The sequence below is a fragment of the Chrysochloris asiatica genome, unplaced genomic scaffold (genome assembly GCF_000296735.1).
Source record: "Chrysochloris asiatica unplaced genomic scaffold, ChrAsi1.0 scaffold00056, whole genome shotgun sequence".
NCBI lineage: Eukaryota > Metazoa > Chordata > Mammalia > Afrosoricida > Chrysochloridae > Chrysochloris > Chrysochloris asiatica.
Window position 1 is genome coordinate 4,433,349 of NW_006408574.1, and position 12,856 is coordinate 4,446,204.

The 12,856-nt window shown below is 55.0% G+C and overlaps 1 protein-coding gene across 1 annotated transcript in view; it reads right to left on the reverse strand.

The window, feature by feature from the left end:
• Positions 1-12,856, reverse strand: part of ADAMTSL2 (ADAMTS-like 2) — a 40,599-nt gene continuing 27,743 nt past the window's right edge. The window contains exons 11-18 of the mRNA XM_006863715.1: positions 9,752-9,849; positions 5,915-6,041; positions 5,605-5,818; positions 5,360-5,515; positions 4,739-4,909; positions 3,791-3,967; positions 766-910; positions 1-119 (exon numbers count right to left, since the gene is read on the reverse strand). Coding sequence (XP_006863777.1) covers positions 1-119; positions 766-910; positions 3,791-3,967; positions 4,739-4,909; positions 5,360-5,515; positions 5,605-5,818; positions 5,915-6,041; positions 9,752-9,849 — 1,207 coding nt within the window. The remainder of the gene's footprint in view (positions 120-765; positions 911-3,790; positions 3,968-4,738; positions 4,910-5,359; positions 5,516-5,604; positions 5,819-5,914; positions 6,042-9,751; positions 9,850-12,856) is intronic.

Consider the following 12,856-nt stretch of genomic DNA (forward strand, 5'->3'; position numbering starts at 1 on the left):
CTAGGAGTGGACGGGCCTGCAGGAGCGGCAGCAGGCCTTGCTGTAGTACCAGTGGCTGCAGAGGTTCACTTTGAGGGCCAGCACACAGTTGGTGCCTGGCTGGTCCTGGCAGCTGTCATCTGGAGGTAGGACGTGGGCATCAGGAGGTGACCACCCACCCTCCAACCCCTTCCTCAATCATTCAAAGGCATCCAGCACGCCCTGTTTCTTGTTTCACGCCCCCACTAAAACTTCAGCTCTCCACTCTGTGTAACAGGAGTCCCTTTCAAGACCCCTTTCCCTCCCAATGTTGTTGTTGTTGTTAAGTGCCTTCGAGTCGATTCCGACCCATAGCGACTCTGCATAGGGTTTCCAAGGAGAAACTGATGAGCTTGAACCACCGAACTTGTAGTTCAAATGACTTTGCAGCCTGATGCATTAGCCCACAGCGCCACCCTAGAGCTCCAGTAGTTATCCCCAAAGGAGCCCTGGACTGCTAACCACAAGATCAGAAATTGGAATCTACCAGCTTCTCTGAGAGAAAAGGATAAGACTTTCTGCCCCATAAAGAGTTACAACCTCAGAAGCCCTATACAGGGTTTCTATGAGTCGGAACCAACTCCACAGCACACCACCGTTCATCCCCAGGGAGTACTGAATTTCACATCTCCTCCCACTTACAGCCCCTGCCCCAGCACCCAGGTCAGCACCCCTGTAGGAAAGCCACCCTGGATCCCTGCCCTCCACTGGACGGTCCCCTCCCCAGCCCACCCAGTCACCACTCACCGGGCGGCTCGGTGGGGCACTGTTGCAAGTCACAGGTCTGCTTGCCAACGGGCTTCACCAGGGGGTCACAGCCTCGGACGATGTCAGTTCCCTGGTAACACTTGACGTCGCGCATCCTCACACCCACCCCACAAGTCTTGGTGCACTAGGGGAGAAAGTGGAGCAGACCCTGGGATGAGGAGGCGGGGCTCCGAAGAGGGGCGGAGCTCTTTACGCTAGACACCCATCCTGCCACCACATCCACTCTGCCCATCTTAGAGCACTGCATGGGAGCCAGACACCAGGCTGAGAGGATGGGGTCTCACCCTGCCACCCCACCACCTTCCATCCGATGCTGAATATCAGCTGACAGGGTGCCTGTGCATGCCCGTGGGAGACCGGAAACCTGATCCGCAGAGCAGCGTTGAGGTGACCAGGTGACAAGCAATGTCTGGAGTCACTGACCCGAGTTCTATCCCCGTACTACACTGCCTTGGTCTCCCACTGTCTCTGGTCCCCTGTTTGCTGCTTTCCTGGGGTCTATGTGTGCATCTGGCTCAGCGTCCCAGAGACCCAGGGCGGAGGGAGAGTGCTGGGTTCTCACTTGAGCAAAAAACCATGTTTGTTCTGAGCCAATTAAACACATCTTCCACAGCAACCCCACCCATCAATCCAGATGTTCCCCTTGGAAAACCCCACTGAGCTGCCCAGAGCAACAGAGACATCTGCTGACCCCGATTACCCGTGTCCTCCTGCCAACATCTGCAGGCGGTGACTGCCTCGTGCTCCCGGCACAGTACCCCACATCACCCAGAGAAGCCTCGGCTCCACCCCAGGCCCACCCTCAAGTTATTGGTGAAGGCACAAGAAAAAGCGATTAAGACTTGGCTCTAAGACTACCTCTTCTGAGATGGGGGATGGACCCCATCTGGAGGAAACCAGAAGCCTGTCATCCCCTGGCAGGTGCACTAGGACCTCTGCATGTGTCCCTGGGGACCAACCCTGGTGCCTGGCCCATCCCCCTACCCCCTGTCTCCCAGGGCTGAGGAGAAGCAGTCCCAGAAGGAAACACCCCTCCCCCAATACCACTAGGTCTCGTCATGTGGTTCCCCCTCCTCCCTACTAAGGAAGGTGCCCCTCACTATACTTTATCCAGGGGTCCTAGCTCCATAGTTGCCCCTCCTCCTCACCCCCTGGACCCTCCTGCCCAGCCAGGTCTCACTGTTCCCCTCCCACTTCATCTCCCAGCTGGAAGCCACCATTCCAGAAGGGAACCTTCACTCATGCTCCCTGGAGCTCTCCCAGGTCACCGCAGGTCACCGCTAATATCTGTTAGTCCTTCAGGCCCTGGCTTAGATAGTGCCTCTCTGGGAAGCCCCCAGCCCCATCCACCCACTTCTTCTGGGGGGGTCCCATGATTGAATAAAGCAGCAAATGTTCTGTCTCGAACATTTGTGGAGAAGGGGCTGAGCAGAGCTTCCATTCAGAAAGAACGCCCCTCTTAAAGTATTTCCACAGAGGATCTGAAGCTGGAGGGGGTGGTTAGAGCCCCTGGACCACCACTCTCTGAGAAGAGTAACTGTTAGGTGTACCCCCCAGTCTTAGAGACCCAGAATCCTCCCCTTGAACCCTGGTGTTTAGAGTTTGAGCACCCACCCACCATTCAGCCGAGGATAGCATCTGAGCCCCAGTGTGGAAGGTCACAGCTGTATCTTCCAGCACCACACGGACGTGCTATCCTAATGGAATTTGGAAGTGACTGACGGACTCCTGGTGTAGCATCAGCACTGGCCTGCAAACTATAAGACTGGCAGCTCAAACACACCAGCTAGTCCTTGGAAATGCTATACAGGGGCACCATGAGTCAGAACCAACTAGATGGCACTGAACACAACAAGGAGGAAGCTGAGACGCAGTCACACAGCCTGCCCACACAGAGCAGACACCAGGGGTGTTCAAGGACCACTATGTGCCCCCCACACCTTCTCCTGAAAGCTGATGGCCCCAGTGTTAGATGGGAATAGGGAGGGGTCCCTGGTCGGCAGTGTGGCCAAGGACACGGACTCTTATTCGGTGTGAATTCCAGAAAACTCAAGTGTCTATTCTGGGGGGGAAGTGTGTGGGAGGCTGGCAAGCCCCCACAGGAAGATGGACAACAGAAGTTAAATTGGCCTGCCATGCTCAGCCAGAGCACTGAGGTGGCATGGGGGGGGGGGGTCAGCCCTGACCCACCTGTGAATTGGAGTCTGCTCTGAGGAGCCCTGGTGGCACAATGGATTATGAATTGGGTTGTTAACCACAGGGTCAGCAGTTCAAATCTACCAGCTGCTCCTCAGGGAAAAAAAGGGGGGGGGGCTTTCTGCTTCTGTGGAGATTTACAGGCTTGGAAACCTGATACAGGGTTGTTCTGAGTCGGAAATGACTCAACATCCTCTTTCTGCGGGCTCCACCTTGGGGTCCCTATCCTGTGAGACCCCAAGTCCACCAGGTATCTCACAGAGATTAAAGCTCTTCCTCTGCAAAAACTGGGGAAGGGGGAACAGGCCCCTCCCAGTACTGCTGGAAGGAGACAGGAGACCCTCCAGCCTCGGGGGCCATATGTAAGGGATTAGTTGTTGTAAAGTGCCATCAAGTCGATTCTGCCCACAGCAATCCTGTATAGTGTTTCTGAGGAGCAGCTGGTGAGCTTGAACCGCTGACCTTGTGGTTCAAAGCAACTGTGCCATCCAGCGCATTAATGCACACCAGGACTCCCAACTTCATCCCACTTGCCATCCTGAGGCTGGGGTGGGGGAAGAATCATTGAAGGTCCACTCCTGGCTACTCACTGGTGCACACTGTCCTCACCCCAGTGTCCCGTCCTGGAATCTGCCTGCATGCATGCTTCAAAAGTTAAAGGCAGACTCCGGAGAGCAGTGCAGGAGGGCTTCCTGAAAGGAGGTGGTTCCGCGCCAGCCTCTGGAGTTGGGTCGTGTTGGTGGAGTTGGGTAAGCCCTGACAAAGGAGGTGTGTTGGAATCTGAGACAGGCTGGGCTGAGGTGCTCACCTCCGACCAGGGGCTGGTGTACCACTTGAAGCAGGGCCTCTCGAAGCATGTGCTCTCCTCCGGAGGTTTCTTGGCCAGCCCGCACTCGGGGTCGCTGCGCGTCTGCGGCTTTCCATTGGCCAGCTCCATGCACAGCACGAGCCGCTTCTTCACGCCCCGCCCACAGGTGGTGTTGCACTGAGGCAAGGGGCAGACAGGGTCCTTAGCCCCTCTCCCCCCGCCCCTCTCGCTCCCCACAATGATAATAGTCAGTAGCAATCCCGGAGCAAATATTTCCACCTATGGCAAATCGGCTGCCTGTGATTGCATGGTGATCACTTAGTCCCAAACCTTGTGTGAGATGCAATGATTCATGACAATTTGGCCCAACCTAGAAAGGAGTTCTGGGGTGATGCTCTGGGTTAATGTGCTTGACTGAAAGATGGGTTTGAACTGCACGGTCGGTGGTTCAAGCTCACAGTCACTCCTTGAAAACCCTATACAGGGTCTCTATGAGTCGGAACCAACGTAACAGCACTTAAATCCACAGCAATAAAGAGAAGGAACAGGGATCTGTCTGCAACAATGGACTCAAGCAGTTAGGTGGAGAGCCAAGCAACTGAGCTGCCGGTCAGTGACCATGATGGGGTGGCAGGGAAGGCAAAGTGGCTATGACACTGAACAGTGGGCCCAAAGCAAACACAACCAACAACCCTGTCCCTAGTGGTCCATACTGGGGACTTTGGGGGTCCGGGGTGAACACTGCCTGTTTTTAGATTTGGGGAGCCATGGACTCCCCTTGACCCTCTTGGCTTCTTTTGTATTTCAGATCAACCTTTAGTGAACGATGCCTTCATAATGTGTCATGAACTTATCCTTCTCACCAAGTGTCACTTTGGACAGTTTGCTCCCAGCCACATTCCCTCTTCATCGGATGGTCTCCTGGATCGGGGAGGCTGGGACACTCACCCGCTCCCAGTCCTGGGTCAGCCAATGGGCAGGGCAGTTCTTGTCCCCGCAGGGGTGGATAGCCAGGGGCTTGGTCTCCACCTGGCACTGGGACTCGGGCACCACACGGCCGTCCCTGGTCTTGCAATACACGTGTCGGATCATGCGTCCCTGCCCACAGCTCCCGCTGCACTGCAGGGGGGAGGGGTGGGTTAGCAGCCAGGCCACACCACAGGGCCCCTACCATCGTTCTCCAGGGAGAGAAACGGCTCCCAGTAGCCCGGGGGAAGTAGTTGCCATGGTAACCACGTTTTAAATAACATTTTCTATTCTAATTACAGAAATAATACGTGCTGGATGAAAAACACACACAGGGAAAAAAACATAGCTAAAGAGCTCCCCCCGTGGACCCACCACCCAGGGGCAGCCCCCAGGAATATCCAGATGAGAGACAGAGAGAGACAGAGATGCAGAGAGAAAGCAAAGAGCTTATGATATGCAGTCACAAAGTGCTGGGACCACAATGGGGGACAGAGAACAAATAAGTGTTCTTCCCCCACGTCCTCACAGGTAGGGAAACTGAGGCACAAGGTGAGCCTCTAGGGCCCACTTGGTCTCAAAGTACACCCGCCCTGGCCTCACCGGCCCCCAGTCAGAGACGGTCCACTGGCGGTCGCAGGGGGGTCCCGTGCAGTTCTTCTCGCCGACAGGCCGCGTGTTGGGGTCACATAGCCTATTGTCCTCTGAGCAGCGGATGTCTCTGGTCACCACGCTCTGCTCCCCACATTTGGCTGGACACTGCAGGAGGCAGGGGTGGAACCAGCATCACCACTGCCCCAGGGTGCTCATGCTGGCATGCTGGGGGGGGTGGGGCCGGGGCGGCTCACCTCCGACCACTCAGACATCTCCCACTGTGGCCCGCAGGCCGGGTTCCTGCACGTCTTGCGCTCCTCTGGCCGCACGGCCTCGGCTGCCTCGCACAGGTCACTGTACACGGAGCTGTCGAAGCCAGGCGACAACATCTTCCAACAGCGCACGATGCGGAACTGGAAGCCTTCGTCACACGTGCGCGAACACTCGCTCCAGCTGCTGGTCTCCCATCTGCCAAGGTGGGACACCTGACTGAGACCCTCGTCCCCCACAGCAGCCTGCTGAAGGAGCAGATGCTGAACCCAGAGTGTGCGCTGGCCATGGTACCTGGGCTGACATTCCCTGCCGGCGCAGAACTCGCGGACGGGCTCAGGGCGAGTCAGAGCGTCACAGTAGCTGTCGTCTACCTCGATGCCATCGTAGCGGACACACATGGCATATGTCGACAGGACCCCTGGGGTCAAAGGGAGGGACCATGCAGTCAGCACTGGGAATGAGAGAACCAATTGACAAGCTGCGTGGCCTTGGTCACGCCCCTGAACCTGGGTCAGACGCAGAGGACCAGAGAGAAACCCGTGGTTGGGACTGCTGGGGAGCCCAGTGTGAACTCTGTGGGTCTGAACCCTCTCCTGCCCCCATCCCAGGGTCCGGCCACTTCTCTTTGCACCCAGGCTGGGCTCATGGGTCATGATTGGCTGGAGCAGATGCAGACACCCCCATGGGAACTAACCCTCGACAACACCTCTTTCTCAGGCACCCATTACTTTGGACTTCAAGAGTGGCACTGTAGGATCAGCACTGGACTGTGAACCACAAGATTGGCAGTTCAAACCTACCAGCTACTCCTCAGAAACCCTATACAGGCTTGCTATGAGTCAGAACTGACTCAACAGCACTTCACAACAACTACTTTGGAAGAAGAGTCCTGGTGTGGCGCTGTGGGCTAATGCGTCAGACTGCAAAGTCATTTGAACTGCAAAGTCAGCGGTTCAAGCTCACCAGCTGCTCCTTGGAAAGTCTATACAGGGTCGCTTTGGGTCAGTAATCAACTTGACGGTGCTTAACAACAACAGTAAGAACATCCCCTTAGAAGGGATTATGGTAAGACTTCATCTCTTGTACTTTGGACATGTTATCAGAAGGGACATCATGCTTGGTGAAGTGGAGGGTCAGCAAAAAGTCAGACAGAGGATGAAAAAGACCCTCAAGGAGATGGAATGGCACCTTGGCAACAACCATGGGCTCAAAGGGACCAGGCAGCATTTTGTTCTATTGTACACAGGGTCAATATGAGTCTGACCAGACTGGACTGCAACTAACATCAACAAAACTATGGGCAGACCCTGACCCTTCCCCAAGCCCTGTGCAAACCCCCTACAAAGTCGGAATGGATGTGTGTGTGCATGTGTGTGACAGACGATGGATCCTTGTCTCTGGGGGTGCCGGTCCTCCAGGAGGAAACCGATATAGCTCAGCCGTCTAGTTCTCCCTCCCAGCAGTGCGCATCAGAAAGCCAACCATCAGTGGGATGAAGCAGCCGTGGATGGAGCCGGCACTAGGTTTTCTTTTTTCCATAAAGGAACAGAGCCAAGCTGCAATCGCTGGGCCTTTCCCTGCCAGCGCTGAGCTGCTCAAGCTTCTCCTGGCAGGTCTGGTCAGAATATTCCAGCACTCAGGGGTACCAGCCTGGGGCCCAGGGGGATGGTCTGCATCAACAGGTCTCCATCAAGATGGGACGGAATTCAAGCCCCAGCTCCACCTCCCCTGGGGCTATGCCAGAGACACATGGCTAGACAGCTCAGGCCTCAGTCTGCTCACCCCTGAAGTGGAAACACACCTCCCAGAAGTGCTGTGAGAATGCAAGTTTATCTGTAGTGGCTGCATTCCACTCACCCACCCCACCACCACCAAAAAAGCCAAGTCCATTGCCCTCAAGTCAATCCCAGCTCATCCGGAGCCTGTAAGACTGAACAGAAGGCCTCCACAGGGTTTCCGAGGAGTCCTGGGGTGGCACTGTGGGATAAGCACTGGATTGTGAGGTCGGTTTGAACCACAGGGCCAGTGTTTCAAACCCACCAGCCGCTCCTAAGAAATCGTATGCCAGGTCGCTGGGAGTCGGACCTCAATGCACTTAATACCTACAACTGGGTTTCCGAGGCTGTCCATCTTACAGAAGCAGACTGCTTGATCATTTTCCAGTGGAGTTAAATAGCTGGTGGGTCTGGACCACTGACCTCTCAGTAGGCAGCTGAGTGCTTAACCACGGCACCACCAGCGCAGCGGGGTGTTTTTGTTTTGTTTTGTTTTGTTTTTAACACAAAGCCCCTTCTTTGAATACAAGTGAGCTGTGAGCCCCAGTTAGGGGACAGTGGGAGGGGACTGCTTGGTCAGAGCAGGGCTGAAACCTGCAGACCTACAGGTCCCACATGCCCTCACCTTGGGGCCCAAGTGGCAAGGAGCAGCTAGCAGGATGCTTCCTGGGACCCCAGGGTCCCAACAAACTGCTGCCCAAGAGGGTCTCTCAGAGAAGAGCAATGGCCTCCTAGGACTAGCTGGGGAGACGGTTTCTCCCACATTGATCTACAGCTCTTGGCTTGGCAGGGTCCCGGCATGGATGGGTCACCCGCTTATGGAGATGGCCCACAGCTGGGTACTTTTCAGACACTGTGGGATTCATACGCAAACCTGTCTGCTCCCTGGAGGCATCGTCACAGGAGCTGTCTCGGAAATGCTAGCTCCCACTAGAGTTTTGGGGTGGTGCAGGCTGCATCCCAGATGCACTGCGACAGGCCTGGCACATGTGGGTCAGAAGCCCAGCGTCCTGGGCCAGGACCGTGGAAGACCTTGGGGTACTCATCTCCAGATCTAGAAAGATGAGGCTTTCTGCTCCTGTAAAGATTTACAGCCTCGGAAACCCTGTACCGGGTCACTATGAGTTGGAACCGACTCCATGGTACTTAACAACAACAACATCTCCAGATCTAGCTTAGGTGCGCTTATCAAAGTGGCCCATCCAGCCACACCCCATTTTGAGTGGTCCTCAGGCCACCCCTGTCCTAACTGGGCCTATAGTCCCCCACTGGTACCAGTGACCAGCGCCTGCCCAGAGAGCTGCTGTGAGACAAGTTACACCCATCCTACTGGGAGGAAATAGACGACAACTGGCCAACATCACAGGGTGGCCCAGACCATGTACCCCACCAGGCTAGCCTCTCCCTCCAGCCCCCAACATGCCTCCCACCCTCTTTGACCACACATCCCACCAGACTGGCCTCCCCCCATCACACTTCGTGAATCTGCTTTGATAGGAGGCACTCTAGACAGTGTGAGCAGAGCACAGGGTCTGCAGTCTGTCTAGGACCCCCTCCTTCAATTTGCTCCTGAGATGCCAGCTGGCTGCAGTGCAGGTGGTGAGCCCGCTGCTCCTGGAGCTCAGCTCCTGTGGGGGATGGGACCGGGAGCATCCTACCTTTGGGGCAGCTCCTGTTGTAGTTGTTGTTGTTATGTGCCGTGGAGTCGGTTCTGACTCACAGCGACCCTGTACAGGGGTTCCGAGGCTGTAAATCTTTACTGGAGCAGAAAACCTCATCTTTCTCCCATGGAACAGCTGGTAGTCTCGAATCGCTGACCTTGCGGTTCACAGCCTGATTCGTAACCACTATGCTAACAGTGTCCAAATTCAATCAAACAGGAAGTCTCTGGTCCTGGGGGGTTTAGGGGAAGCCTACAGCTCTGGTCCCTCCTGCGAAGGCCTGGGTCCTGGCCTGGAAGCACTGCCCAGGGGCAGGGACCAGCCATGTGCTTCCAAACCATGGGTGCCACTGATTAGTCTAGAATGTGACCAAGTCCCTCAGGGGCCAACACAGGGTCTACCTCCCTACTCTGGGTTTTCCCTTAACAACCGTACAACCCAGCCCAGGAGATTCCTGATTTTAACCAAAAGGAAGTTGCTCCAACAAGATTAGAATGAACCATACTAATGAGGGAGTGTTGGGGTGTCCTGGAGACCTGGACATCATCTTGGTCCAGCATAGCCATCAGGGTGGGGGCCACTGTCGGACAGTCAGTCACAGGGCCAGGTTGCCCATAGCCAAGCTCTCTGCCAGCAGTTTGGGGCTGCCATCCCTGGCTGGACCAGCCTGCCTCGGCCCACACACCAGGTACCTGTGGTGCAAGTGGCACTGCAAGGCTCGTGGGAGGACAGCTTCCACCGGTACATGTCCGCTGGACTCACGCCTTGTTTACGCGCCTTGGGCCTGGTCCTGAAGACAAGAGCAAACCAAGATAGGGTGAGAGAATGCGGAATTAGGGGAGCTTTAGTCACTGATGGAGGCTGGTACTCCCTCTAGGGTCAGAGCCCCCACTGCATAAGATAGTGAGGCACCCCCTCCACACACACACAGGCACGCTGCAGGGTGGGACACACTGGTGGGTTTCTTCCTTCTCAGTACCCCAGCCTTGGGGCTTCAACATTGTGCGCGTGTGCATGCACACACACATCCTGCCCCAATCATCTGGTGGATTCCTCCTCCCACCTGAGAAGGTCCCTCAGGTGCCAGAAGTCTCAACTGCCTCTGATTGAATTGGGACATTGGGACGCCTGCCATGCCACCCCCAAAGGGCAACAGGGAAACTCTCAGCAGCAAACCAGGACGTCACTGGGAACCAGCCAAGTACGCTCAGGTGGCGCGGTGACCTAATCTAACTGGATCATTTTGGACCCAGCAGGGAGACGGAGGCACAGAAGAATGGAATGGCTCCCAGACCCAAAGATAGCAATAAATCCAGCCTTTAGACCCAGACCACTGCAGCAGGGTGCGGCTCCCAGCTCATGTTCTGGGTCCCGTGGAGCCACCCGAAGATGGTAGGGACCACCCCCTTTGCGGGTCTAGAATTGGGACAAGAGCATAGGTTCTCGCCTGGGACTGTATTTCAGTGTCAGGCTTATAGAAATGGGACGAGAATGCAGGCTTGGGTGAGGTCACTGGACAGATATTCCAAAGGGCTTTCAAGTCAGCCCCATATAAAGACACTGCTTTGAATCACACTGGGAGTTTGTTATTGTTGTTGTGAAATGCCATCAAGTCAGTTCCAACTCATAGTGACCCTTTATAGGATTTCCAAGGAATGACTGGTGGGTTTGAACCACTGACATGGGTTGAGCAGTTCAGTGCTTATCCTACAGTGCCACACCAGGAGTTTAGTATTTGTTAATTGTCCCAGGCTTGTGGAATTTTACAAGGGTGTGAGACCTGCTCTTACAGTTTGCTGAGGTGGGCTTTGGGAGCTTACCTCCAGTGACGAACATTGCCTCTCTGAGAACTAAAAGAGGGTCTAAAGAAATGAGAGAGGCTGTCTACCCAGAGCCTGCTGGGACCCCCTGGCCTGGGGGCCTCACTGCCCCTTCACAGGTGTGTTGTTGTTAAGTGTCCTGGAGTCATAGCAATCCTGCATAGGATTTCCAAGGAGCAGTTGGTGGGTTTGAACCACCAACCTCATGGTTAGTGGTCAAGTGTTTATCCTACAGCACCACACCAGGATTCCTTCAACAGATCTGAGAGAAAAGGAATAGGTCTCCCCATCACCTTTACAATGAGAGGAAATCTTAAAACGGGATATGGGTCCAAGGGACATCCCTACCCGTGACTAAGGTCTCTGAGAGGAAGTGGAACCAGGAGACAAATCCTTGGACTCACTTGATTCAGAAAACACTCCACTGTGCCGACTGGGGACCCCATACCCTGCTTTTCAATAGCTCTAAATTCTCTCGCCTAGAACAAAGAGATGCAGAGTTTCCACCGCCCCCACCCATGGCGAGGCGGCCATCTTTATCTAATTACACAGCCTGTGACTCAGGGGAGAGAGAGAGCTGGCCCCTTTCAAAATAACCCCCTGGATTTCAAGCACAAAAGGTATTTGTGGAGAAACTTCCCACACATCAACCTTCACGCCAGCACAGGGCGGCAGAGCATATGTGGCTCCTGAGAAAACTCGGCATCTATTTGCACAACAATGCAGCACCTCCTAGCACGTTCTGTTCCTGGAAGTGGTACCAAGGAGCCCGGAAACACCAGGAAATGGGCTGTGCCACGAGCTCCCTGGCCCTCCATCAAAAAGGGAGATGCTGCCCCCTGTCCCTGAGGAAGTCAGAGACCCAAGGAGCCTGGGATGTGAGCAGCAAATCCATCCCACTCTCCTACTGAGGTGACAATGCTCATCTAGAAACCAGCCAGAAAGTGTGCTTTTCTCTGACCCCAGGCCTCTGAGAGGGCCCCAGACTCACAGACAGCCCCCAGTGTCTGGTCTGGTGGCGGTCGCCCCTCCCTTGATTGTTTGAAGCTTTTCTGAGAGGACAGAAATAGCCTTTCCTTTCTGGGCGCCCCTTTGATTTTGCCTCTGTTCAAGCAAATGCAATTTCCTGTGTTTGGACAACTCGGCTGAGATGTGGCTATTTTGGCCTGATTGTTTCCTAAGGCCCCCTCACCCCCTGTATCTCTCCACACCATCTCAGTCACCACTCCTGCTTTGATGGTCGCCTGGGGGCGTGGATTACTATGCCCCTAGACCGACCGACCGGGAACCTAATCTGTCCCTGTGGCCTGAGAGGGTGGGGTAAGGTCCCACCAGGACAGGAACTGAGGAGACACTAAAATATTGGCTTCGGCAACTGAAAGCTCCTGAGGGCCTCAGAGGTGGGGACTTAAGGCCCAACGTAAGGTTGAGGAGCATGTCTGTCCCTCACTGAGGTGGTGGCAGAGCTAAGTGTCTTGTCATCTCCTGTCAGCACACAGCTACTGGCATTGTCAAATTTAACAGGGGCTTCGGTCCCACCATGATGAACTTACTCAGAAAGGCCTCTTCTGGCTTCAGGCCCCGACTCTCTTTGCAGAGGCCACACCACTCCAGGTCTCCCAAAGGGAAGGGGGCTCAGAAAACAGTTTGAAACAGAGAAGGGGGTGTATACAGAGTCCTGGGGCAGCATCCACCCTCATGCCCACCTCTCCCATGGAGCCCCTGCTTTGGGTCCCAAGAGTGTGAGAAGTAACTCTTAGAATGGTGCATCTCCAGGACTGAGGGGATCCCAGAGTGTGAGAAATCACTCTAGTCCATCTTCAGGACTAAGGAAAGTCTTGGGGGTAGCAGGCTCAGGAACAAAAGATGCTCAGTGGAGGGGAAGAACTAGTCTGACCAGCTAGGAACTTTAAAATAAGAATGCACCCATCAAGGAAACAGGAGAAGCTCATGAGGAAAGGGAAAAACAAACTTTAA